General features: G+C 38.2%; 1 protein-coding gene across 1 annotated transcript in view; it reads left to right on the top strand.

Moving 5' to 3' along the window:
• Nucleotides 1-27,735, top strand: part of KCNH1 (potassium voltage-gated channel subfamily H member 1) — a 515,719-nt gene that overhangs the window by 18,094 nt on the left and 469,890 nt on the right. The window contains exons 2-4 of the mRNA XM_036756302.1: nt 1,835-1,958; nt 8,702-8,808; nt 21,963-22,091. Coding sequence (XP_036612197.1) covers nt 1,835-1,958; nt 8,702-8,808; nt 21,963-22,091 — 360 coding nt within the window. The remainder of the gene's footprint in view (nt 1-1,834; nt 1,959-8,701; nt 8,809-21,962; nt 22,092-27,735) is intronic.

Below are 27,735 nucleotides of genomic sequence, written 5' to 3'. Positions count from 1 at the left end.
GGCTTAATGAAGCTTCCTAAGCTGCTGAATTTAGATAGAAGTAGAGCCATAAGAATTACTTTTGGCAACTGAGAGACTTCAGTTGGCCAGGGAGACTCGAGTGTGGTGACATTCTCTGGGACACAGTGAGGTCGCTTTAGCTGCCACTCAGTGGTTGAAGTAGGCCAGGACTGGCCTCAGTGGAGGAGTACACATACCCATACCATCTGGTAGCTTCCATTTTAACTAATTACCTTTGATAAGTAGGCATTTAACCCAGTTGTTTCCATGCTATGAAGGAAATGCTATCAATATCCTCTGCATTTTGACACCCTGTGCCAAAGCCCTTGTTGTCTTGCCCTTGCTGTAGCTCTGGTAGGGGGAAGATTTGGTTCAACTTCCACAAAACATAGTTCCTTATTGTCAGGCTGTGGTCAATTCATGTGTATCTTTGAGTGGGCTGTCAACTTTGCAAATTAAACATGAGAAATTAAAGGGGACCTCAGATACTATCTATTCACTAAACACTTATTAATGTAATTGCTACATGCAGGGCATGGGAATTAAAGACAAAAACAATAAAACATTCCCTGCCCTTAAAGGTATTATATTCTGCTGGGTGGATACAATATTTACACAGATAAGTGAATAAAATTTGAGGAGGGCAGAAGAGGAGAGAACTCTATTTTTGGGGGGGATCAGGAAAGGCTGGTGATATTGGAACTGGGTCTTGAAGACAAGTAATGATACTAATTAGAGGATTTTTTTTTAAAACCATGTGACCTTCTCACACCAAAAGTTCACTCTGCCTCTGTGACACCCTTTTTTGATTGGTTGATTCTTCTGAGGCCTTTCATTTTTAGAAAAGTGCCCAGGCCAGCCGTGTCTTTATTTCTCTCTAGGCTCCCGTTCCCGACTCTCTGGACTTTCTCCATCATGCCCTTTCCTTCCTCCTTTCCTCCCCTCCTTCCTCTGCCTTTTAGCTTTTTTTTATGTGTTTCCCCACCCCCTTAGAATGGAAGCTCCTTGAGGGCAGAGACTGTCTTCCTTTCTGCTTGTATTTGTTTTCCCAGTTTTCCCAGGCACGTAATAAACACTTAAAAACAATGTTTGTTGACTTGTTGAGATGAGGGGTTCATTCCAGGCTTTCAGGGCAGTCTGTGTGAAGGTATGAAGGTGGGAATGCCTGAAACATGAATACCTTCTACATCATCCTTATTAAGTGGCAATCTAGCCTCTGCTTGAGCACGTTTAGTGCTAGGGAACAACTATGTAAATAGAGTCCATATCTACTTGCTTGGTTTAATCCCTACCTAAGCCTCCACCTGCCACTCATCCTGCTTTCCAGCTGCCTGCCCCTGCTTGTAGTGTTTGCTTGGGGTGTGCAGACTCATCTATTGTTAGCCTGAGCCAAATTGAATTAAGGAAAGCAAATCTGTTGCTGCTCCTGGTAAGACATGGAAACTAACATAAAAGGCCAGAAGAAATAACTTGGAAATTATCTGTTGTTTTGTTGCCTGTATCCCTCCATTAGCATGAACATTGGCTATTGTCCTATAGAAACCTTACTGGGTTTCTAGGCAGTTTTAGGTGTCTCTTGACTAATCACTTAAATTGATTCCCTTTCCTAGCATCTTTAGAGTCTGAGGCAGCTGACAGACACACTGATGGCTTGTATTTACATAGGTGGACTTCCTCCTATTTGTCTCTCCCATGGCAAGGGCCAGGCTCTCATTCAAAGGCTGTGCACAGCAGTGGGTTTCAGGGAGAGAGAAGTACCATGACTAGTTGATATCCCATCATTCCTTCACCATGTTCCATTTAGACATCTGACCATGTGTGTTCTTTCCAACAGATACCAACTTTGTGCTGGGCAATGCTCAGATAGTGGACTGGCCCATCGTCTACAGCAATGATGGATTTTGCAAGTTATCAGGATACCACAGGGCGGAAGTCATGCAAAAAAGCAGTACCTGCAGGTAGTTATCTTTGGAATCTTTTCTAATTGTAGTAATGACCACAACTCATTTCCATAGTACTTTCAGGCTTTCTTCAAAATAAAACTGTACTGTAAAAATCATTCCCATTTTATAGAGACAGAAACTAAGTCTCAGAGAAGTGAGGAATTTACTAAGGGTCACACAATTAGTAAACATTGGAGCTGGGAGTCACAAGTTCAACTCATCTTTCTCGATTCTGAAGTTCTGGGTTTTCCCCACTATTCCATGCTGCTGTTTTTGCCCCCAACCATCTCTTATGAAGCTCTGTAGAAAAATAAATGAAACAAATAATAACAGATTTGGAATTGTCATTGGCAGTGATTATCAATCTGCCAATGTAGAGATGTATAAGCCAGAAAAAAGTTGAAAAATTAAAAATAAAGTTTTCTTTTCCTTCCCTTACTCCTCGAAATACATTGTTTCCCTCTTAGAAGTTACAAAAATCAGATCCTGATTTTTTAAGAATGATTAAGGCAATATGGTCGTGTAATTCTTTGCTCTCCTAGGAGGAATTTTAAAATATATGCAGGGAAGGCTCATCACCTCTCACCTGGGCTGTTATAGTGGCTTCCTAATTGGCCTCCCAGGTTCCAGGCTTTATTCTTTCTAATCCATCCTCTACGCAGCTGCCTGATTGATATTGCTAAAGAATAGGTCTAACCATGTCACTCTCTTGCTTAGGAAGTTCCAAAGGATACTTTTTGCCTTTAGCATAAAATAAAACTCCTCTGTTTGGATTTTAAAGACTTCACTATCTATCCCTCCCTATCCTTCTAGGCTTACTGCGCAGTACTCTCCATGTATTGTTGTGTTCAAGCCAAAACGGTCAGTGTGCTCTTGCCTAAGCATAACATTCCATCTCCCATTCTTTGTACAGGCTGTCCCTATGTCCAGAATGTATCTCTACCTCACCTTCACCTCATAGAATCCTTGGCTTTCAAATGCTGCGGAACAGAGAATACATTTAGTTGTTGGGCCAGGAGTGAAGGCTGGGTCATTTCAAAATATCGTCTTCCTATAATGTGGAAGAAGGCCTTTGAGTGGTACAAGTTATGATTCCTCTAGTTTCTGCTTCTTCAAAATCTTCATCTTCTCCAGGATGTGAAATAAATAAATGGATCTATGTTTAGAAACATAAATATAAACATATTTAGAAGATAACGACACTTGTCTCCACCTTTTTCCTGCTGTTGTTGTGAGGATCAAATGAGATAATATTTGTAAACATTTAGTACAGTGCCTGGCACATAGTAGGTGCTATACAAATATTAGCTATTATTAATATATCATCATTATCATCATCATCCAAGTAAAAATTTTATTTGAATAAATGGGTGAAGATTATGAAAATCTAGGATCAGAGAGGGGCAGCTAGGTGGTGCAGTAGATAAAGTGCCAGACTTGGACTTAGGAAGACTCATCTTCTTGAGTTCAAATATGACCTCAAATATTTACGAGTTGTGTGACCCTGGGCAAGTTACTTAACCCTGTTTGCCTCAGTTTCCTCATTTATAAAGTGAGCTGGAGAAGGAAAGGGCAAACCACTCCAGTATCTTTGACAAGAAAACTCCAAATGGGGTCATGAAGAATCAGACGCAACTGAACAACAGCAGTAACACAAGATCAGGAGCAGAAACTGCTCATAGAACTCATAAAAATGAGGCTGTTTACATTAAGTCCCATGCAACAAAAGTTGTATTCTATGTGTCATTTTTCTTTATTCTTTTCCTCCTGAATTCTTTTTCTGAAAATGAGTGTGTTTTGTATAAACTTTTGTGGCAGCTTGATGTGAGGTATGTTACCTCCTAGTAAAAAAATGTCTTTGTTTTTATTTAGTGTTGGTGATAGTTTATGTTCCCAAGTATTAGCCTTCTTAAAATGGTAAAAATGATAAGATGCAAAATTTCCTGAAGTTCAATAGCTGATACTGTGTTTATAACAAAAATAGGAACCAATTAAAATTGATTGATTTTAACTTATTCCTTGAATAAGCTACATTTTTCAATATATTAAAGAAAATTTATGAGCATAGCAAGGTAAACATGCAATACATTTTATATTGATAAACTAATAAAGTGATTTTAAATCTATTAAGGGCACTTTTATAAAACTTTACATATAGAGTGAAGAAAGCAGATCCAACAGAACAATATACAAAATGACTATGATGGTATAAATGAAGTCATGGAGAGGCAACGAAACTCTGGTCAATTATAGAACCATACTCTCAAAATTAAAGGACACATCTCTCCTTTTGGTTAATAACGGATAGAATAACTTTTTCTGGGAATGGGCTTTGTAAGGGGTTTATTCAGTATTTGTTGAAAGATATCTCCTATGTTGAAACAGTGTACCATTATGAAAGATTGGAAAGTTTTGTTTTACAAAAAAAATTTGAATAATTTTACATTTTTGGGGTGAAACTCTCATTTTCACTCAATTACTAGTAAAAACATTTTTCAGGTCTTCCAACTGTTCATAAATCATCTATTCCTAGAATTTTGACACAAAGCTTCAATTTCCCTTTCCTGCTTTATTTCCTCAATACTTCTCCCCTCTTAAGTCAATGGGAACAAAATTGGAGAGCTATTGTCATGAAGTTAAAGAAAGTTTTCTAACTTTTAAGGATCCACAGAATCAATCAGACAATAAACATTTGTTCAGCATTTCCTGTATTCCAGGCACAGTGCTAAGTGCTGCAATGATATTGTTCAAAGAAGACACAGAGATTATTTAGTGCAGTGGTTTTATTTTATGGATGAGGAAACAGAATCCTAGGTAGTGGAAGTGACTTACCCAGGGTCAAGGTGCTAGTTAGTAGCATAGTCTTCATAAGAATCTCAGTCTCAATTCCCAATTGGTTCTCAGGCTACTGATCCATACTGTTACTCATTGTGGAGGACTCAAATGATTAGCACTATGGGAATTCAGGGCAAGAAAACTTCAAGAAGGAGATAGCTACTGAATAGTTTTGGAAAAGGGGAACAATATACTTTTTCCAACCTCCCATCCACCAACACACATTTATTAAGTGCTAACTATGTGCCAGGATTTGTGCTAAGAATTGCAGAAAGAAAGAAAAAGTGAAAATAATCTCTACTTCCCAAGGAGCTTATATTCTAAAAGGGGGAAAACATGTATGTGTGTAGGTATGTCCAATATATAAACATTAAGTAAATATTTCCCTTGGTGGGAAAGATACTAGCAGTTGGGGGGAAAAAGTTTTCCTGTTGGAGGCAATAATTAAGCTGAGACTTGAAGGATTCTAAGAAGCTGAGATGAGGAGAAAGAACATTCTGTGCCCGGGGGGACAGCCAAGCTAGGGGAAGGCACAGAGATAGGAGATAGAGAGTCACCTATCAGGAGGAGCAAGTTGGACAGTATGATTGGATTGTAGAATATAAGGAGGCGAATAACATGTATGAAAGATTGGAAAGATAGAAAGGAGCCAGACTGAGAGGGCTTTCAGTGCCAAGCAAATCTTTTATGTTTGATCCTAGAAATAATAGGGAGCCGCTGGAGTTTATTGAGTGGACGAGGTGATTACAGTCAGACATGTAGTTGGAGGTAAAGTGGCTTGCCTCCAGGATAACACAGCTAGCAGGGGTCTAAGGTTAGATTTGAGCTCTTATTTTCCTGACTCCACTTCCATCACTCTAATCAGAGTACCACCTAGTATCCCTATTGCTAGTACTATTAATAGAATTCTGACACCTAGAGATCATTAAACCAAATTGAAATCAGCAAGGTTTTTTTGTTCCATGATCTTCTCTGTCTTGAGGGTAGCTCTAGGCCCCCTTGAAGAATATGGCAGGTATTCTTTTAGAAGCTATAGCACTAGCAGCTCAGAGATCCTTTTTCCACTTCTTAATCTGACATCCAGCTAAGTGGGGCATTACCATACCTAGCAGTCACCTAAAACAATACCACGACCTGATATAGTAGAGAGAATTGATAAAGTAGATAATGAATTTGTCTTATTTTTCTTGCCAATTCATTGTTACGGAATTTCAAGTTCCCTTTATGGAACTTTAAAAAGTATCTTGGTAGCATATACATACATACATACATACATACACACACATACGTATACACATGTACACGCATATATATACACATATACATGCATATACACACATATACATATACTTATATACATCTGCATATATATACATATACACACACATATATGTATATATCTCATTTTGTTAGAGACCACTTGCCCAGTGAACTCAGCCATCTGAAACCCAACCAAAAACCAGGAAGGAAGTGACCAATAGCTCTGAGAAGCTGAAATAGATGTCACAGAATTCCTGCAATAAAACTCATGCCTTTTATTCATAGGAGGACTCTTGCTCAGAGTCTGTTTATTCTTATTTTAAATACAGTTTTAGCAAGCTCTATTATGTGATTTCCCAGTCCATGCAGATTTGAGGGGTTTCTGTTAGAGAGACATTGGCATGATTGAGAAATAATAGTTGATAGTCATAGCAAAGGAGAGGAGAAAAGCTGCTCTGTGGCAATACTATTAAAGGTGCCCTGTAAGTATGATAATAAAAAAATAGGAATAAGATCTCAAAAAGGTTCTTTAATATCTTACATCTTTGGTTTAATTATTTTCATTCAGATGTTGCTAAAATTTTCTACATCTAGCCCTACTCTCTCTCCTGAACTCTATTTCTGTGTCTTCAACTGCCTATTCAAATTGATGTCCCACAAGGCACTTCAAACACACTATGTCCCCAACTGAAGTCATTGTATTTCCCTCAAAACCCACCCCTTTTCTGAAATCCTCTATTTCTGTCAAGGACAACAGCATCCTTCCAGTGGGTGGCATCATCCACTCCTCACTTCTAATCAGTATCAAATTTTTTGATTTCTACCTTCCACATCTTCTCACTTAGTCAATAAACATTTATTAAGCACCCTCTATGTGGCAGGCACTGTGCTAAGTACTAGGGATACAGAGAAAGGTAAAAGACAGTCCTTGCTCTCAAGGAGCTCACAATCTAATGAGTTGATGCTCTAATCACCTCCCATCAGGACTAATGCTGTAGTCTTGGTCTCCTTGCCTGTCTTTCTCCTCTATAGACAGTTGCCAAAGGGGTTTTCCTAAAGCTTGAATCTGATTGCCACTCCCCAATTCAACAAACTCCAGTGACTTCTGTGAAATTAAATATAAGTAAGCTCCTCCTTCTAAAGCCTTTTATAACTTGGTATCAATCTACCTTTACAAACTTATACTCAGCACAGTGCTTGGTACAGATCAGTGCTTTTTGACTGATTTCTAGCTTATCCCACTTCATACACAGTATGTTCTAGTCCAGGGGTAGGGAACTTGCAGCCTTGTGGCCACATGTGGCCTTTTAGATCCTTACAAGTGGCCTTTTGATTGAATCCAAATTTTGAACTGTAAGATCCCTGGTCTAGTCAGACTGACCCTGCTGTTTCTCACACATGTTACTTCATCTCCCTTCACCATGATTTTGTACTGGATATTTTCCAGGCCTAGAATGGACTCACCTCTGTCTTCTAAGATTCTTATTTTCTTTAAAAACTGCTCAAAGAACACCTTCTACATGAGGCCTTTGCTGATGATCCCCTCCCCGAGTAGCTAGCGCTTCCCCTACAACTTTGCATTTATTGTGTATACATATTATGTATACATGCTTATTAGATCCACATCTCTCCCAATAGAATATTAGCTTCTTGGCAGTAGGAGTGATTTCTTTTTGTTTTTTCTTTGTCTTCTCTAGCTCCAAGCACAATGACTAGCATATAGTCAGAGCTTAATAGATGCTTATTGATTGCTTTGATTAAAAAAGTAGTAGCCTGGGGCCACTTGGTTGGTATCTGGGCAAATTGCCTTGGTCTCCCCTTAGAGTATAACTATCTTACAACACAATAATTCATATTGTTTTGTTTTGTGGTCATTTGGATATGTGTCAGAAATCTTTTCTGAGCCAGAAGTATCATGAGGGCAAAGACTATGTCTTACCCAAACTTTGTATTTCCCCTAAGACCCAGCAGCTTGCCAGTCATCTAGTCAGTCAACAAATTGTAGGTGTTTCCTCAAAAGTGTGGAATTCTTACTCTTCAAAATCATGACCCTGAGTTAAATTCTATGGTGTATTCTCTGTTGAAGAGATCAGAGAAGGTGTCCCATTAGTCAAAATACTTGTTCAGAAGACCTAGTTTCAAGTCTTGCTTCTTTTATGTTTGTTATATGACCTTGGGAAACCTCAGTTTCCTTATCTGTAAAGGGGGCAAGGGATACTATTTGTACTGCCTGTCTCATGGAGTGAATCTGAAAGCCTGTGCCCCTGACTTCCTGTTCACATTCTAACTTTGTTCATTAAAGCTGGTTTTGGTTTGACTACCTCTCCAAGAAGTTTCCTTGGCCTCTAAGGTTTTGGTCAAGATACAAAATAAGAAATTATTTCCTACAACTTGTGTTTTCAAATAGTGTATCCAGTTTAATTTACTGAGACATTACAGTACAGCAGAACCAACAGGTCTTAGAATGTGTTCAAAGATATAAATCTAGGCCTAGGGTTAGAAAAAATTAACATGTATCTACTGATAGGAAGTAGTCTTGAGAGTAAAGGATTTTTCTTTCTTTGCATTTATAGCCTCAGAGCCTTGCATATTGACCATATTTGGTAAGTGTTCGTTGAGTTGAGCAGGACTGTTTTAATTTTGACTTGTTGATTGATTTACAGTTTTATGTATGGGGAGCTGACAGACAAAGATACAATTGAGAAGGTGCGGCAGACATTTGAGAATTATGAAATGAACTCTTTTGAAATCCTGATGTACAAAAAGAACAGTGAGTATTCTGGCTATTTTAATTGGTTATGTTAAATGGCTGGGGTGAGTCATTTAATGGCTCCCACTGGATGGGGTTGTTCCATCAGAAGTCTGAGTAGATACATACATGGAAAATGAATCTTTATGATCCACAAACCCAAGAAACCTAGGTCATGAAGGTTTAATATCACATGGCCATTTAATTTCATCCAATTTTCACCATATTACTATTGCCATTTGTATACTTCCCTTCCCCTTTCAGCCAAGGAGCACCCTCAGTTTCCAATGGATAGATCATCATTTTAGTTAAAAGTTGCTTTGGGTTTTTTCATCAGGATAACCTGTTTCATACACATATACTAGGCTGACTGACAGGGCAGATTCCCTCCACAATTGGGCTTTATCCAATGAATTCGTAGCTTTCCAAACTCTCTTGGTGTAAAACTTCTATTTCTTTTTGTAGGTGAGTTTTTCTTTTCTGGTCTCTCTGGCTGACGCCATTTGCCCTTTGGAAACTAGACTGCCAGCAGTATTCTATTAATTTGCATTGTTCTTTGGGGCCTACATATTTCTCATTCATTTCTTGACTTCTACAACTGATGCTAATGAAGTATCTAGGTCAATAACCGTATGCCAGTTACAGGACTTTTTCATTCCAAGAGGAGATTAAGCATGCAGTAGTTCTTATTCCTAATAATAAATAAAGATAGCAATGGTATTTTAAAATGAATATTGCATTGTGCCTGGGCCTTTGATAGACATATTGGAAGGTGGGACAGTGGGGTCCTCTGGGGGATGCCAAGTTGTCATGTTTCTTTTTCCCCAAACTACCTTACACCAAGAATCAATGTTCCTTCTAGGCAAGGCTGGTAGGTCATTGTTTCAATAAAACATGTCCAGGGCAGCTCAGGTGGAACATGATTGACAAACCTTTATCCCAGGGAGTGCAGGTTTGAATGACAGATACCTTCTTGCTCTGAATGGAAAGGCAGTATATTGAACGATTTTATCCTGAAAGGAATTAGAGTCTTCATCCTTTCTGGAGCCTTGGTTTAAGCCTCTGAAGGGGTCGTTCCATCTGAAGTCCATGCAGATACATACATGGAAAATTATAATCAACGAACTCAAGAAATCTAGGTCATTAAGATTTAATATTACACTGCCATTTAATTTTACTCAATCTTTATAAACTGAGCTCTCGCTACTAATCTTGGTCAGCTATCTCACCAATGTATGCTGTTGACCAGAAGGGGAATTTTGTAAAGGAAATAGATCGGTTTGATACATGGCCATCCATACTAAGGGAAACACAACTCAAAGCATATATCCTGTAGGTAGTAGGATAGGAGCAGAGTTATCATCTGTGTAAAGAGTACATTGACACAAAAACCATTTTCTATTAGATAAGTGGTCAAAAGATATGAATAAGAACTTCTTCAGATAATTCCAAACTTTTAAAAAACATGGGAAAGAATGCTTCACATCACTAATTAAAAGATAAATGCAAATTAAAACAACCGCGAGGTTCCACTTTATATCTAGCAAATTGACAAAGATGATAGAATATGGGAATGGTTAAAGTAGAAGGGGTTGGGAGAAGATAGACACCCTAGAATATTATTGCTGAAGCTGCTTAAAAATTTGGAAAGCAATTTGGAATTATGCAAATATAGTGACTAAATTATTCATATCATTGAACCAGAAATTCCACTACTAGGCAAATGCCTCAAGGTATTTATTAAGGAGAAAGTTCCTACACATGCCAAAATAGCTATAGTAGCACTTTTTGTGGTAGCAAAGAATTGGAAACAAAGTAGGTGATCAGCAGTTTTCAAATGGCTTAACAAGTCATGGTTCATGAATGCAATGAAATATTATTATGCTATAAGAAATAAAGAACATGTTGAATACAGAGAAGCATGGAAAGGCTTATATGACCTGATGCAGAGTGAAGTGAGCAGAATCAAGAAAATAACATACCTGACTACAATAATATGAATGAAAAGAACAACCGGCACAAAACCATTGAAAATAAATATCACAGAATTGCAAAGAACAAGCATGGCCCCAAAGAAGACATAAAAAGACCTTTACAGAGATGGGAGGTACATGCATATATCTTTAGACTTTTTTTTGCTATATTGATATATTAGTTTTGTTCATTTTTTTCTTTCCTCTTTTTCTTTCTTCTCTTTAAAATTTTTCTTTGTTGTATATGGAATGGCTGTCATGGAGTGGGGAGAGGAAAGGATATTGGAAGAAATTTAGGCAATGTAAAGCAAAAGAATTTTATTTTTAAAAGAAGTACATTGGTTAGCTACTAATACATTAATATGCTGGTTATTGAAAGTAGTGTTTTTGTATTTAATGTCTGGGGAATGCACAGAGTGAGGATGATGTGGCTCTTATCTTTGAGAAGGCAGTATGGTGCATTGGAAGAGTACCTTTTTTTTTTTTTTTGGAAGAGTACCTTCTATGAAGTCAAAGGACCTAGGTTCAAGTTTTGCCTCATACTTCCTCTGTGACCTTGGGCAAGTCAGTTAATCTGCTTGGGTCCTGGGCCTCAGTTTTCTTAACTGCAAAATGAGGAAGCTGGACTAGATGGCCCGTGAAATCTTTTATACCTATTGATCTGTGATCTTATGTTCCTAAAATTCAAGGAACTCACAGTTACTATAATAGGAGAGACAAGACAGAAACATGGAGTAGCGATGCTAGATGGTGTATCATTTCTCATTTGTGTGATATGGACATGGAGGAGGTGGGGCAAAATTGAGCCTGAGCTCAACCTCACGTATTTACCTGATTAATATTTTATCCTTCATGTTTTTTATAGAGGTAAGGCCTGGTCAGATAAGAATGACTTTTTTTCTTTTCTTGTTGTTGTTCAGTCATTTTTCAGTCATGTCTAACTCTTTGTGACCCCATTGGGGGTTTTCTTGGGAAAAATACTGGAGTGGTTTGCCATTTCCTTCTCCAGCTCATTTGACAGATGAGGAAACTAAGGCAAACAGAATTGAGTGACTTGCCCAGGGTTGCACAGCTAGTAAGTATCTGAGGCCAGATTTGAACTCAGGAGGCTAAGTCTTCTTGACTCCGGGCCTGGTACTCTATTCTCTGTGCCACTTAGCCAGGATCCTTTGATGGTATAAAGTTGCAAGTGGCAAATGCTAGGACTTGTGAAGGTCTGTTGCCAGGGTCTCATCAATAAACAACATCAAACTCAGCTCAATTCATCAAATATTTAATCAATGCCTACTGTGTAGTCAGTCAGTCAGTAAGCATTTATTAACTGCCTACTATGTACCAGGCACTATGCTTAGAGCTACAGATACAAAAAAAGAAGGCAAACAGATTCCTTACTATCAAGGAGTTCACAGTTTAATAGGGGAGACAATATGAGAACAGCTCTGTACAAACAAGATCTATATAAGATATTTAAGAAAGGGAAGTCTGTAGAATTAAGGGGGATCAGGAAAGACTTCTCCAAAAATATGGGATTTTAACTGGAACTTGAAGGAGGTCTAGGACTTTGGAGAGAATAAAAGTCAATCTGGTATGGTTCTTTGTTCTCACAGAGTTTATAACATTAGACACGCAGTGTGGTGTACTAGAATACTTTGACTTTAGAGTCAGTGGACCTGCGTTTGAATACCAGCTTTATTATTATGATGATGATATTGAAGACAGGCTACTACTACCTGCTTTCATGGTGGCACCAGGCTGAGGGCGTACACTTGTAACTATACTCTTGACTTGAATGAATGAATGAATATTCATTGGGGTTTTTTATAAAACCCCAATACATTTCTCAACCATTTACTATGTACTGGGAACTGTGCTAAGTCCTAGGGATACAAATACAACTGTGGAAGGCAGTTTCTGTCCTCAAAGCTATTTGCATTACAATGGAAAATAATATGTATTAGGAAGGTGTCACCAGGAAGAATAATTTTGGACAGAAAAGTCAAAGAAGTTAAGAGGCTTGCCCAAGGTTATGCTTGGCACAATTAAGCCATTTTCAGGTCACCAGCCTGCTTCCTTAGTCTGTCCATGTACAAGTTTACCTTTTTCCTCCCCTACCTGATGAATCCATTAAAGTATTCCCTCCTCCCTCCTTCATGTTTGGACCTGCAGAAATTGTCCACCCCTCCCCCCAGCTCTTTGTAAGAGCCAGTGAGCTATAACTTATTTGTAACTGTTCATATTGAACATTGGTCTGGACTTTGAGCCTTGGTATAAAAAGAATCACGTGATGACTTGCATGGATGGGAGATTGATAGAGAAAATGGAAAATTCAGGCTACCTCTTGCAAAGTTGAAACCAAGCTGCCTGCTTGTCAGGACCTTGTGACTGATGGAAATTCAAAGCCAAGTCTTATAACCTCAGTGCTGTTTGACCTAATGGGTGAATAAAAAACCAATGGTGCTAATATAAGGACTAAAGCCCACAGGATGACCAATATACTGAATCTAACTCAGTGAGCACTCTTATCTTTACTCCTATAGAAAGGTCATTGTTCATAGCAGCAGCCTTTTGCCATCAACCAAGTTTCCAGATTATTACTTTCCTTGAGTTGGAGCATCAGTCTTCCCTTTAAGGGTGTGATTAATCTTTTGTACTTTGTTGGAACATTTGGAAAACCATGTATCCCCCTCCCAAGTAGCCATTTGGAGAGGGAGATAGACAGGAATGTCTCCCCTTCCTTAAGATTCTTCCTTGATAGGAGATGGCTAGTCAAGAAGGAAGCAGTATCTGAATAGTGAATCAAACTATTGAGGATGGCATTTAATTCAGATCAAATCAACAAGCAGTTTGATTTTGTCGGAGTGGAAGTGATGTAGATAAAATAGAAAATGCTATGAAGAGGCTAGAGTTGAAGAGTAACATATTTCCATTCAATAGAAGTTAATATTTCCTAAGAAATAGTTTTCCTGAAGTGCTTTCTCTCCATTAATTTGTCTTATTTATCCTGCATATAGCTTGCTTTGTTTATATTTCTTTGATTGTTGTCTATCCCGTTAGATTGTAAGCTACTTGAGGTCAGGGACTGTCTTTTGCCTCTTTTTGTATCCCCAGTGATTAGCACAGTGACTGGCACATAGTAGGTGTTTAATAAATCGTTATTGATTGGTTGATTGGCATGGGCTGCTTCATAGGCTAGCGAGTTCCCTTTCACTAAAAGTCAGAAGATCTCTGGTTTGATCTGTTGTAGAACAACAACGGCCATAATAATAGATAACACATCACTTTAACATTTGTAAAGCCCTTTTTCATATATTCTTTCATTTGCCCTTCACAGCCACCTGAAGGTAGGTACTCATTATTATCCCTACTTTACAGATAAGGAAATTGGACCTGAATGGGGGACGTGCCCAGGGACACACAGCTAGTTGTTTTCTGAGACAGGGATTCCTGGGCAGGTATGGCTTGGACCAGATAGTTTATGAGGTTCTTTCCAGCCCTGAGATATTCTGTTTTCTCTATCCCTTTACCACCTTATCTTTTATAGTCTTATCCCTCTTCAGTTGGTTTGAATCCACAGAGCAACTTATGTTTATCTTCCTGCTATGGAGCTATTGACAACCCAGTCACACTTGGTCAGTGGCCTGTTTTTGAGGTTAAGGATGTTTGATCTGTGGAGAAGGTTGTTTTGTTTTGTTTTGTTTTTGTGGGGTGTGGAAGGAGAGCTAGGACAGAAGAGGGCAGGGAAGGAAAGGCACTTTCTAAGGTGTGATGCCATTTGGTTGGCTCATGTTGATGAGAGGCTGAATAGCTTATGGAGGTTCTAATGAAGCCAACATGGTATTAGGCATTGGGTGCTGAGTTTTTCTCATCTCATTTAGGTTATGGTTTAATATAGAAATGAACCATTGAAATTTTTCAGCTTGCTTTTTCTTTTCATTTTAAAAGATGGATTCCTTCTTTTTCTGATTTTTGAGATGGGACGTAAAAGACAGTTCTGTGTGCACAGACTAGTTGAGTCCTCTTTACTTTTTATGAGAACTACAGTAGGTTTTTAATGTGGAACAGTGGCAGGGCATGCTGGGAACTGGTTTGTCAATTAGGAGTTGAATCAAAACTTTCAGGTGACTGCTAAGTCCCACTAGCTAATAATTCTGAACTGTGGTGAAACTTAGTCAAAACATTTATGTAGCCAAAACTTTGGGTTTTCTCTAAGCTCTTAAAACCTAAATTTGTATATTCATCTCCCAAATAACTGTGCCACTGGAAGGAGCTGGAGTACAGATATTCTAAAGCAACAGATAATCCAGGAGCCATATTTTAGAAAATTAGATACAATTTTTATAGCAAATTTTTCTCCCTGATTTTTACTCAGGGCAATATTACAATAAAATTTTCCTATGAATATATATTTGCTGAGCAGTGGGAAGAATCAGCATGGAGGAAGCTGGGTGGTAGGAAGAAACTGGTTTAGGATTTAATGTTAGCTATGAATAAAATCAGAAAATAGAGTAGTGAAGTGTTACTGAACCTGCATTTAAAAAAGCTATTTTTTATCTATTTGTTTTCTTTCTTGTCTATATTACATTATTAAACAATTATTACCTTTTTCATGTTTCTATGTACATATATACATATGAATACATATGTGTATATGCATATACATACAATCTATCTATCTAAGGAAAAGTGTGGTGAACAAAAGTTCATCCTTTACTTCCTAAATGAAGTCTTTACTTATTTCCCTCCTCTCATTTCCCCTCCTTCCACTTCACGTGACAGTTTAGTGTTATACCTCTCTAATAAATGTATCATGTAATACAATGTATTAGAGTTATCTGTGTTCGTATTTGTGATGGGAGGTATAGTATAGTGGAATGAAGGCTACAGTTGAAGTCGTAGGATCTGGGCTTGAATCCTAACCACCTGGTGGGATTTAAAAATTTAAAGCATTTAAAAATGCTTATTGATTGTTTTACCTGGAGGAAATTATTTAGTGTTCTAGACTTCAGTTTTTTCATCTCTAAAATGAAGGGGTTAATCTCTAAAAGACCTCTAATGCCCTTTCTAGCTCTACATTTATTATCTTATCAATCAGTCAGTCCATAAGCATTTATTAAGCTCCTACTATGTGTCAAGCACTATGCTTGGTAAGTGCTGGGGGTTACAAGAAAGGCAAAAAACAATTGCTACTCTCACAGTGATCACAATCCAGTGGAGGAGATGATGTGCAAGCAACTTGGTATAACCAATCTATGCATAGGATAAATAGGAAATTATCATCAGAAGGAAGGGGCTAGAATTAAGAGGGAAAGGCTTCTTGTAGAAGGTGGGGTTTTATGCGGGAATTGAAGAAAGTAAGGAAGGCCAGGAAGGAGAAATGAAGATGAAGAGGATCCCAGGAAGTGTCCCATGGGTGACAGAGAAAATGCCCAGAGCCAAGAGATTAAATGTCTTATGTCAGTAACAAGGAAACAAGTGTCATTGGATTGATGAATATGTGGGAGTGGGGGTGGAGGTTTAAGGTATAATAAGACTGGAAAGGTAGGAGGAGGCTGGATTATGAAGGGCCTTGAATGCCAAATAGAGGATTTTGTATTTGAATCTGGAGATCATAAGAAGCCATGAGAGTTTATTGAGAGTGTGTGTGGGGGGTGGGTTAGGATGGAGGAGGCTGGCATCGGCTGATCTTTGCTTTAGGAAAATCACTTTAGTGGCTAAATGGGGGATGAAATGGAGGGGAGAAATACTTGTGGCAGGTGGACTGAGCAGCAGGCTATTGGCGATAGTCTAGGCATGAGGAGATGAGGGCCTGCACAAGGAGGGTGGCTGATCAGAGGAGAAAAGGAGGATTGTTTGAGAGATTTTACCAGAAAAACCGAACCACCACCTCTTTGAGGGTGAGGACTGTATTGACTCATTTTTATTATTTGTCCTAGCTTAGTAAAGTGCTTTACATACATTAGGTACTTGTCAAATGTTTTTTAAATAAATATTCTCTCCTCAGTAGATAAGTGGTCAAAAGATTGGAAAAATTTTCAGAAGAAAAATTGCAAATCATAAATAGCTGAGTGGAAATATACTTTAAGTCACTAAAACTAAGAGAAATGCAAATTAAAACAACTCTGAGGTTTCACCTTACAAAATATAAATTGGCAAAGATGACAAAAATGGGGACCATCAATATCAGAAAAGCTATAGAAAGAAAAGCACACTAATTTACTGTTGCTGGAACCTTTCTGCATAAGTTTGGAACCATGCAAGAAAAACATCCATCTTCTTTGACTCAGAAATTCTACAACTGGACATATATGCTAAAGTCAGAGATGGCAACAAAGGTCCAATATATGCCAAAATATTTGTGACAATACTACTCTTCACTTCATTCTCTTTGCCCCAGTGCTTTTGGAGGTTCTCAGTGACTTCTGTGTTCGTGATGTCCAGTAAGAGACAATGCTGTAAGAGAATGTCTTATTTTTAAAAATTTATATTATTTATCTACATTTATATTATTTGTTACTGGGCACAGTGGATAGTGCTAGGTCTGGAATCAGGAAGACTCGTCTTTCTGAGTTCAAATCTGGTCTCAGACTCTTATTAGCTATGTGACCCTGGATAAATCACTTAAACCTGTTTGCCTCAATCAAATTGGCAAAATGAGCTGGAGAAGGAAATGACAAACCACTCCAGTATCTTTGCCAAGAAAACCTCAAATAGGTTGATAAAGAGTTGGACACAACTGAAACAATTGAACAACAACTACAATTTGTAGTAGCAAGGAATGGTAAACAAATCGAGAATAAAACTTGTGGTATATGAATGTAATGGAATATTATTGTGCCGTAAGAAATGACAAATAAAAGGAATTCAGAGAAACGCGGTATAAATTGTTCGAACTGATACGAAGTGAAATAGGTAGAACTAAAAAAATGAAAATGTATTTATCAAGCACTTACTATATGTAATGGTAATCAGGGCAGGATTTTTTGCCATTCTTCTCTTAAGTGCCTTTAATGAGTCTGGCCTTTGTTTGAATGGGGCAGGTAAAGTGGGATCTTTTTTGCCTTGGAGTGTTTCTCAGAACTAAGACAATTGGGAGTGATTGGAAACCATGTACTAGTCATTAGCTAACTTTCCTACACTTTAAATGGTGAGCCTCAAGCTGTCAGGATCCTGAACAGGGTATATGTACTGGAAGGTTAGCATTTGACTTTTGGGGGTACACTTGTTGAAAGAGTGATGAAATTCTGGGCAAGCCATTGAAACAGCCCCCTTGGCTTTGTAACCCAGATATAGGTGCTTCTCTGGTAACTATGTATTACTATGAATAGACTGGTTTGTGTTATTCGCTCTTTTTATAATGTATGTGATTTGTAATTTCTGTTTGTATTTGCTCTGAAGTTCAGGGGGCTGATCCTTTCCCCTGAACTAAGTGAGTTTTATATATATATATATATATATATATATATATATATATATATATACAAATTAATTAAACTCAGATTGTTAATCCCTTAAAGTTGCTTTCCTTAGAAAAGCAGATCAAAGAACCTGTATTGGCAGCCCTTCTGTGTGCTCTTGCTGTTGGTCTTACACAGCCACAGTAGCTGCTAGCAACATTGTTGTTACACTACCATGTGCTTAAAAAGTGAGACATTCTCTTATAGCATTCATTGTCTCTTACTGGACATAATGAACAAAAGAGATACTGAGAATCTCCAATATCACTGAGGAAAGGAGAATGAGGGAAAGTGTAGAGTGACATTTACTCAGACCTTTTTGAAGACACCCCCAGTTCTGGGTATTCAGCCAATCAAAAATAAAAGCTATTCCTAACTATGTGGTTAGCATATTGGAACCAATTATAGAATAGCTGTTCATGTTCTAAAGACTGTCCAAGGCATGTCCTTACAGGTCATCATGATTCTACAGAAGGCAGTTCCTCAGTTTCTCCACATAGAGAAATAAATCTCATCAGCCAGACCCCTATTACACCTGACCTGATGAACCTTAAAGGTTTTATGTACTTCTAAGGTCTAAGTCTTTCTTTGCAGCGGGATGTGTGTAGGCTTTTGTCTGCTGGAGCACCTACTTTGTCAATCTAGGACCTAGTCCCTTCATCACCCCGCTGTCTTTAGGTACTAGCACAATATGGCATACAAGATCTTTCTACCCCATGAAACCTCCTTCAATACACAAGCCCAGTGGGGTGTGTGACAAATGGAGGAGCCACTTTTATTTTTTATATCTCCACTCCAGTTGGTTTCAATCAGCTCTTGATGATTTCTGAATAGCTTTTTCGCATTCTAATGTTCATTTTCCGTTTGTCCTTAAGCAAGAAATTGCATCTAGGCAGGGTTCCTGTTGCCCAAGTGTGTGGCCTCAGTTTGATGCACTTTAATATTTATTTAAATCCTAAGGCATATGGCACTGTGGTAGAAGACATAACTTTACCATTATTAGCACTGGGAAGATGCCTTTATTAGGCACTTAATTGTAGGTAGCTCTGTCCAGAGCACTGTATAAAGAGAGCTATTTATATCTGGCCAGTGCCCCATGAAAACTTTTAAATCTATCAACAGGAGTATGTGACTCAAACATATATAGGTATAGCTTAGTGTATTGAACTTGGATTAGGAGACCTCAGGTCAGTGACCACAGGCAAACCATTTAACTTGCTTGTACCTCAGTTTCCTCATACTCAGAATGAAAGCTCCTTGATGAAAGAGACCTCTTAATACTTTTTGGGGGGCTTTTGTAGCCCAATGCCTTGCATCTAATAGGTGCCTAATTATTAAATTGAATCAAATCCAATCTGTAAAATGAAGATAACATTTGCAGTACTTACTTTATGGGGTCATAGAATCGTAAAGTTTGAGTCGTTGAGTCAGGTCATCGCATTTTACAGATGAACAAACTGAGTTCGTGACTTGCTCACACACCTAGCAAGTGTGTGAAGCAAGATTGAAGCCTAGATCTTCCTGACTCCAATTCCAGCATACTACCTACTACACCACCCTGTCTATTCATTGCGAAGGCATTGTATCAGCCTTCAAGTGATATATAGTTGTTAATTATTATTATATTATTGTAAAGATGGCAAGGTAGAAACATCAGACAGATACAATGAATGATGAATAAGCTATTCATATCACGTGTGATATGATGTGTTAGAGAAGGTGTTTGCTGTGACTGGGGCAAGGGTATGTGCATAATTACATTGCGGGGACATTATGGAAGGAATTATGTAGGGGTGAGATTTGGGAGAACAGCTGTGTGAGTTCTATACCCTATATAAACACCTGCAGTCAAGACATAAGGTCTTATTTAAGCCAACAGATAATTAGTCTTGATGATAGCAATGTAAATGGAACCCTAATTCATGAAGCTGCTAATTATTCTTTCTAGTGACAGATGATCTGTGCACCATGTATGTGTCACCCTGAGGGAGGCAGCTGTATTCTATTTGGGGATAAGTTTGGGTCTCTCCCCCACTTTTTCCCAGGCTCAATTTTATGTCTAATACTAGACCTGACTGTTTTTAAAATAGATGCTTAGAACATGTTATTGAGGCCAAGATCACCAGTTTGATTCCCATATACTCTAGTTTTGCCTGTACCACACAGCAAGTCCCAGCCAAACTTTTCACAAATGCCCACCTTGTTAACAAGGCAGATATGGAGCGAGTGTGCATTAATTTACCTTACTCCTGTTACTGGGGGAATTTTTTTTTAAGTTTTAAGGAGTTTTCCTTAAAGCAGAGGTCTTAATTGTCTTCCTTCTGTACTAGGGACAGGATATTTCCATCATTTCATGTTCAAGGTAGAGATAAAAAACATCAGAACCCTTCTTTGTGCCCACTGTGAATCTGCATCTGATCATTTTTTCAACTTAACAAAATATAAAACAAAATAACCCTAGGTTAAAAGTATGTGAGTGCTTATGTACTGACTTTTTGAAACTGGCAGCATCTGTTTAGCTTTTCAGGTGGCATCTACTGTGAATGTTGAATGTTAGGGAGAGTCAGAGTATGGTAACTAGAGGGCTGGTCCCCTTATTGGTCCCCCTACCATTGTTCTGTACCTCACTTTTTTCTTTAAATTAGACATCATGATTTTGTGCACAAAATACAACATAGCATATTCAAAATGGTGAACTCAGAAGAAATAATCTTCTATAATAATATATTATTTTATTAATTTACATTAATATGTTAGTTAATAATATATATTAATTAATATTACTATAATACGAAAATACTAAAACTTTAAAAATATTTTTGAATATTTAAAAATGTTTTTAAAAGTAGAAACCAAACTGACTCAGGTTTTGGGACATTGATTACTTAGGGGTTGGTTCCACTCTGAGGAGTCAGTAAAGGGAGGTCTAACTGGTCCCTATTTTGATTACCCATGGTAGATGGTGCTTGAAGCCTATATTCTTACCATTCAGTCTCAGTAGCAAGGTAAATGGGAGTGGAAGTTTTCCCAATATATTCTTTTTGGATTCTTCGCAGGTAGTTCTGTGGCTATAATCATAGGGCCCCCAAACCCTTGGAATCTTTCCTTTCTTAGAGAGAATCATCATAGCAATCCTTTCCCCTACCTCTTCTCTCCATATCCTGATACCTTTCTGTCTCTCTTTATATCTCTTTTCCTCTTCCCTTCTTCCAGCCTCCTGACATGTAGGTCTTACCATATCACTTTGTGGAGAATGACTTACATTTGTTCAATGTATATATCAAATTTGTGTGTTTCAAAGCCTTAAGCTTCCTTCAGAGCCCTTTAAAGAGGGACCTGGATTGAAACTGAGGGTATATGCTGCATTAGCCAGGGTAGAAAATGCTCATTCTTTTCTTAGCAATTGCTAAGAATGATGGGGTGGGGGAAGACTTGGGTTCTCTGTGCCTCAGTTTATCTATCTGGGTTACACTGATTTGCTACCTCCTAATCTCTGATATTATATAAAGGTAAGTGAGACCAATTTTTGTAAGATTATTTGAACTTGCCTAAAGTAAATCCTCCTCTGAGATTTTAAATCTGTGAAGAAAGGCAATTAATGATGCAATTGTCAAGCACCTGAAGGAATCAGATGCCTTTTTTCCTCATAAATTAATATCTGCACCTATTCATTCCCCAAACCTTTTGCCTCCATAGAGCCTTGAATGAAAATGCAAATCACTGACCACCCTTTTGATATTCTTTTCAGGGACACCTGTGTGGTTCTTTGTGAAAATCGCTCCAATTCGAAACGAACAGGATAAAGTGGTTTTATTTCTTTGCACTTTCAGTGACATAACAGCTTTCAAACAGCCAATTGAGGATGATTCATGTAAAGGTTTGTAATTCTGATTTGTACAAATACATTTTATGCTTTCTTTCTTCAGTACAGCCCAGGCATCTACACAGAATTCAAGGTTGCCAAGGCAATCTAAGCACAAAGATTAAAAATTACACTCTAATTTATATTGGAGGAAGGTAAAATGTCACCCTGGAATAAATTGGGGTAGGAAGCAGAAGGGAAGCTTCTGCCTGGGAAGCATGGTGAATGAATGCCAATTTAACACTGGACAATTCTAGCAACATCAGAGAATCATTCCAAATTTTTAGATGGTAATGGTCACTCACCCAGTAGTGAACAGCATTTGGTCAAACTCTTAGACAGAACTGAATGAATTATACACGCTCATACACTGAGATGCATGTCAGATGTTCAAAAATGTTTTTTTTAAAGAGGCATAGACTATTTTGTTCAAGGAATGTGATGGTGTAATTTCACTCATCTCCATCAAGGTGTTTCGTTTGGTTCAGTCTATGACTGGTTAGGTTACTTGCTTAGAAGGTAGTATTAATGAAATCATGTCGTTAGATTCAATTCCTGATTAGTCTGATTCATGGCCTTAGCGATTGTCCTCTGCTAACACCACAGACTAAAACCCTCACCCTAACCAGCCATCTCCTAGAGACATGACTCAGTAACAACAGGAACCTAACAAGAACAAGTGGATTTCCCAGCATGAGCCAATCTCTATCACAGAGAAAATGGCTCAAAGCAAAAGTCCTATTGTTGGTGGGCTAGTAATGATGTATATGTGCACAAAGAACCACATCTTAGGGGTTGGTTGGGATATTGGAAGCAACGCAATGCTGGATTTCACTCTTCTCACTCAGGCTGTGCTAAGATCTTTCATAGATGACAGAGACTAGATCAAGTTTCTCAAATTTCTGCTTATTTGGCACTTTTCCCCAGTGGTACTGGGGCTTCTTCTTCTAAGGGTCTCCTGTGTTTACCCAAGATGAAAAAGGGGACCCAAAAGAAACCACAGTGGCATAAAATATAATTTTATATATATATATTTATAAAATAAATGTGATTTTATTGGTATTCTCTTTACCAGTGCAGATTATAGCAACTTATACAGCTGTCTGGGCAAATTGAAAGGTTAAGTGTCTTTGGGGAGGCAGTGTAGTTCACTGGAAAGACCACTGGCTCTGGAGTCATAGGATATGACTTGAAATTCTGCCTTTGATGACCATTACCTGTGTGACCTTGGGCAAATCATTTAACCTCATTGAGTCTCAATTTCCTTATCTGTAACATGAGGGGAGTAACCTAGATGGTCTTTAAAGCTCATTCTAGCTCAAAGTATATGATCCGGTGATATGACCTTGGTCATGTTCCTTCCCTTCTCTAGGCCTTAGTTTCCTCACTTGTAAAATGATGGAGTAGAAATAGATGGCCTCTAAGACCAACTCTTACAGCTCTATAACTGCAATCCTGCAATTCTTTGATATGACTTTGGACAAATCACTTTCCTCCTCTAGGTCTCAGTTTCCTTACTGGTAAAATGAGGGGGTGAACAGGATAGTCTTTAAGGACTCTTCTAGCTCTAAATCTATGCACACATTATCTTATGATGTGTCAAGCAAGTTCGTTCCTCTCTCTTCATTTGCTGGCAAGGAAAGAGTTGAACTTGTTATCTGTTTCCTTCCAGATCTAAAATTCTATAAATGTATGATTCTAAACATGCAAGTAACATTTTAAAGCTAACCAAATTTAGTAACATCTTTCTGTTTTTCTCCCCCCAAATATGATTATGCCTTGTAACCGATTTTGCCAGTGCGTGAATATCTAATTTTCCCTGACAGTAAGACAATTTAGATGTCCCGATGAGACAATAACAACAGCATGAATTTCCTCGTCATAAAGATGTGAAGAAAAAGCATATTTTACCTGGCATCTAGCAGTATTTATTTGATTCTGATGTACCTGACTGAATAGATAAATCAGGATTATATAATAAGGCTCACTCAGGTCAGTGCTTCAGAAACCAAATGCATCACTTCCTTTTAATGAGTTTTGGTGGTGAACTCCCTTGCAGTAGGGACCACGAATAAATCAGAAGGGCTCTGGTGAGGATTGATTAAGGAGAGCTAATTGTATATTTGTATGCAAGCATTTACCCCATTCCTTTTTCTTTCTGAAACGAGGTGCTATTTCATCTCTTTGTTGGAGAAGTAAATAGGAAAACTCCAATCCCTTGTCTGTTTAAATTCAGAAAATTACAATCCGTAATAGCAAGAACAGTATTAGTATATCTCACTTAATGTCCCATCAAAGGTTTTCCATTATAGGTGGTGTAGCAGCCTCCCAGTCTTATTTTACCTGGGGAATTTGTTGTTGTTTTGAGTCTGGGTCTCCCTGTCTCACCCAGGCTGGAAGTGTAGCTGTCGTTTGCCAGCCCAATCCCACTGCTGACTGGCACAGAAGCTTTGACCTGATCCATTTCCCACCTGGGCTGGGCATCCTTCTGGGTGTGTATGGAATTGGTGCTAGACTTAATGTGAACATCACCAAAAACTTAGAATTCTGGAGCTTACCTGAGGCACTAGCCTTTCTGATAGCAGAAATTACAGGCATGCCCCACTTTGACTGTTGGAAGCTTGGTTTTACTCTGCTATGTGTATGGTCCTCTGCTTAGACATGTTCACATATGATAAGATCCTATTTATGATAGAACAACATAGATCATCTCAACTCCATAGTGTGATTACTATTATATGAATTGCAGTTTTATCAATAGCCCCAAGAGCTAAATAGGCCAGTGAGAAAAAGTAACCCTCACTGCCGTGTGCCTTGATTGTGCTTCTGAGAGGCACTGGAATATAGTAGAAAGAGCATTGAGAGAGAAGATGTGAGTGCAAGTTCTGGCTTCACTGCTCACTCTGTGTGACCTTGGGCAAGTCACTTACCATCTCTTAGTCTCAATTTCCTTATCTATAAAATGACAGGAGTGGACAGGTGATCTCTAAGGTCCTTTCCACCTCCAACTTTCTACAATGCTTTTTTTTCTTCCTTTTTCCCTTGTGTACACCTGTCCATTTCTTCTAGAAGACAGAGCCCAGCACTCATTTCAGCACCTTGGTCAGCATTAATAGCCGCTCTGATCTAGGATTTACAATTCACCATTGTTTGCACCAAAGACAGACTTATAGGTATAGATAATCCAAACCAGAAGTCCTCAAATAGGTAGATTTGGTTCAGCTATATATGTCTCTCCTTCTGTCCCCTACTAGATTTGCCTAAGGTTTTCCTAGATCTGATTTATGTAATCTGATATTAAAATTTAGTTTATATTCCCTGAGTACATGTCTTGACAATGGTGGGAGGTGGCCTAGAAATGTACTTTTTGCTACAGAGAAAATCCTCTTTTTAAAATAAATCCCTATATAAAATTTGAAAAATAGATAATATATCTGGGAATTATTGAGAACTAACTATAGTTAGATCTCAAACAAGTAGTATGCCTTTGAGAAAGTCTTTGAATTTTAAAATATTTAATTCTTAACAAAGAAAAGGCACTCTAGGTGCCTTTCCTTTAAAATAGGGGTAGTACTACTTGTACTACTTAAATCACAAGGTTACTGTGAGAAAAGTGCTTTGTAAATAATAAAACGTTATACATGTATTTTTCTGGAGTCTTTTCACCTTTTTAAAATAGCCTCTCTATTGCTTCTTTTTCTTCTTTATGATATGCAGTATAATCTCTTTTTGCTTATGAAGCCCAGTTGAGAGAGTTTGCCATTAGGGACCCTGTTATGTGTTATGTGAGGATCTACCTTTCTTCCATTATTTAGTGCTCCATGATTCCATACGTAAATCTTGACTTCTCTTCCTTCTATTCCTCATCTCTTTGCTGCCCATCTTTTAGAACATTTCATTGCTTATCAGCATCTCTGAGAGAGATCATGAGCAGCCAGGAGAGAAGGTAAAACTTGAGTCAATTTTGCTACTTCTAAGTAGCCCTTTTATTTCTTTCTTCTTTTTTAAATGGTTGGGCAAGAGAGTAGGTTGAAACAGCTAAAATGAGAAACTATTTCTTTGTGGATTTCAATTGTCCCTACTCTCTTCATTCCCTATTATTATGGATAATTGAGAGTAGGCTGCTGGAATTTTCTCTGTCCTCGTTCCTTCTTCTGAGTCAGTTATACTAGGGAGTTCTGTGGCTTGTGAGTGCAGGAGAATAGACTGCTAGGCTTGGAACCTTCTTTGCAAATTGCTCACTGTGGAATGAGTCATCATTCTCTTGTTTTCTACCTCACCCCACTGAATAACCTCATTTTAGAGGAGCAAATTCACTTTCAAAGAGCTACCTCTCATATCCAACTTCTGAGCCAGACTCTAGTTAAGTGCAGAAGACCATGGCAATGTAAAACTCCAGCCAAGATTTTGAAGGACAAAGAGTTAGGAAAGCAAGGCAGGGGGAAAGGATCTCAAAGGCCATTTCAGGCTTAGTCCTCTTATCCTTATGTTTTCATGGGGGTCTTTTCATGAATCACTCTTGGGGAAGAGACAGAGTAGTTAAAATTATTCTGTTTTTTCTCCTGCTTTGTCTTGAAAGTATGAATGGTATTTCCTCAAAAGGAATCCATAGGATTATCTGCTCACATCGAGGGTAATGCTGGAGAGAAAACTCAAAGATTTATCAATCCCCAAAGCACTGTTACTGTAGGAGCAATCCTAATTTTGTTATGTGTGAGGATAATTTGCATTTTAGTAGTTAAAAGCAGAGGACTTAAGGGAGAGAAATAAATACCCAGAGAATGCCTACTACTAACTTCAGCTTACATTTCTATGCCCATATTTTCTTTACCAAAGTTATATATTCTTTATATATTCTTGTTATATATTCTAAGGAAAGTTAAGTTGCCCATGGGCCCTAGGATCTGATTTTCTAAGTGGTCCTATGGGAAGCAGATGCTTTGAGCTCAGAACAAAGTTTCTATTCACTTTATCTCCTCCTAAGCAGGATGAATGTTTGCGAAAGTCTCACATCTCCACAAATTCATATCATCTATGCTGTCCATGGGTGGGAATAGCTCAGTTTGACATCAAAAGAATTTTTGAATGATTTCCCATTTCTCACAGAACCACTTCAATGTCTCCATGGTCCTATGAAGTAGAGATGGCACAAAGATGCATTGGCTAGAGCCAAACCTTGTCGGGCTTACCCAAGCTCAGATCCACATGTTGTAGGAGGCTCCATATCAGAAGGAGAGAGTGAGAAACAGCTACTGAGTGTTAATCTGGATCAGGCAGCTGATGACTATGGCACTCATTAAGTCATTGAGGGGCAGCATCTAGTCAATTAACAAGCATTTATCAATTGCCCATTATGTTCTTGGCATTGTGTTAGGTGCTGAATATAGAGATACAAAGAATGAAACAATCCTCCTCTCAAGGACCTTACGTTTTAACTGGGAAGCAAGAAATATAACTCTAAGTGTGGAGAGAATTAATGCAAAGAGAGTATGCACAACATTAACCATGTAGTAGGCTTGTTAGTTGACATGGTTATCTGAAGACATTTGCTGATAGACATGGTGACCAGAAGATGTTCGTTTGTTGGCATGGTGATCAGAAGATGCTTATTGGTTAACATGGCATAGTGGAAAGTGCGCTGGATTTAGAGTCAGAAGAC

This window comes from Trichosurus vulpecula, chromosome 4 (genome assembly GCF_011100635.1).
Source record: "Trichosurus vulpecula isolate mTriVul1 chromosome 4, mTriVul1.pri, whole genome shotgun sequence".
NCBI lineage: Eukaryota > Metazoa > Chordata > Mammalia > Diprotodontia > Phalangeridae > Trichosurus > Trichosurus vulpecula.
The sequence above is the reverse complement of the archived record's forward strand: the minus strand, read 5'-3'. Positions and strand labels throughout refer to the sequence as shown.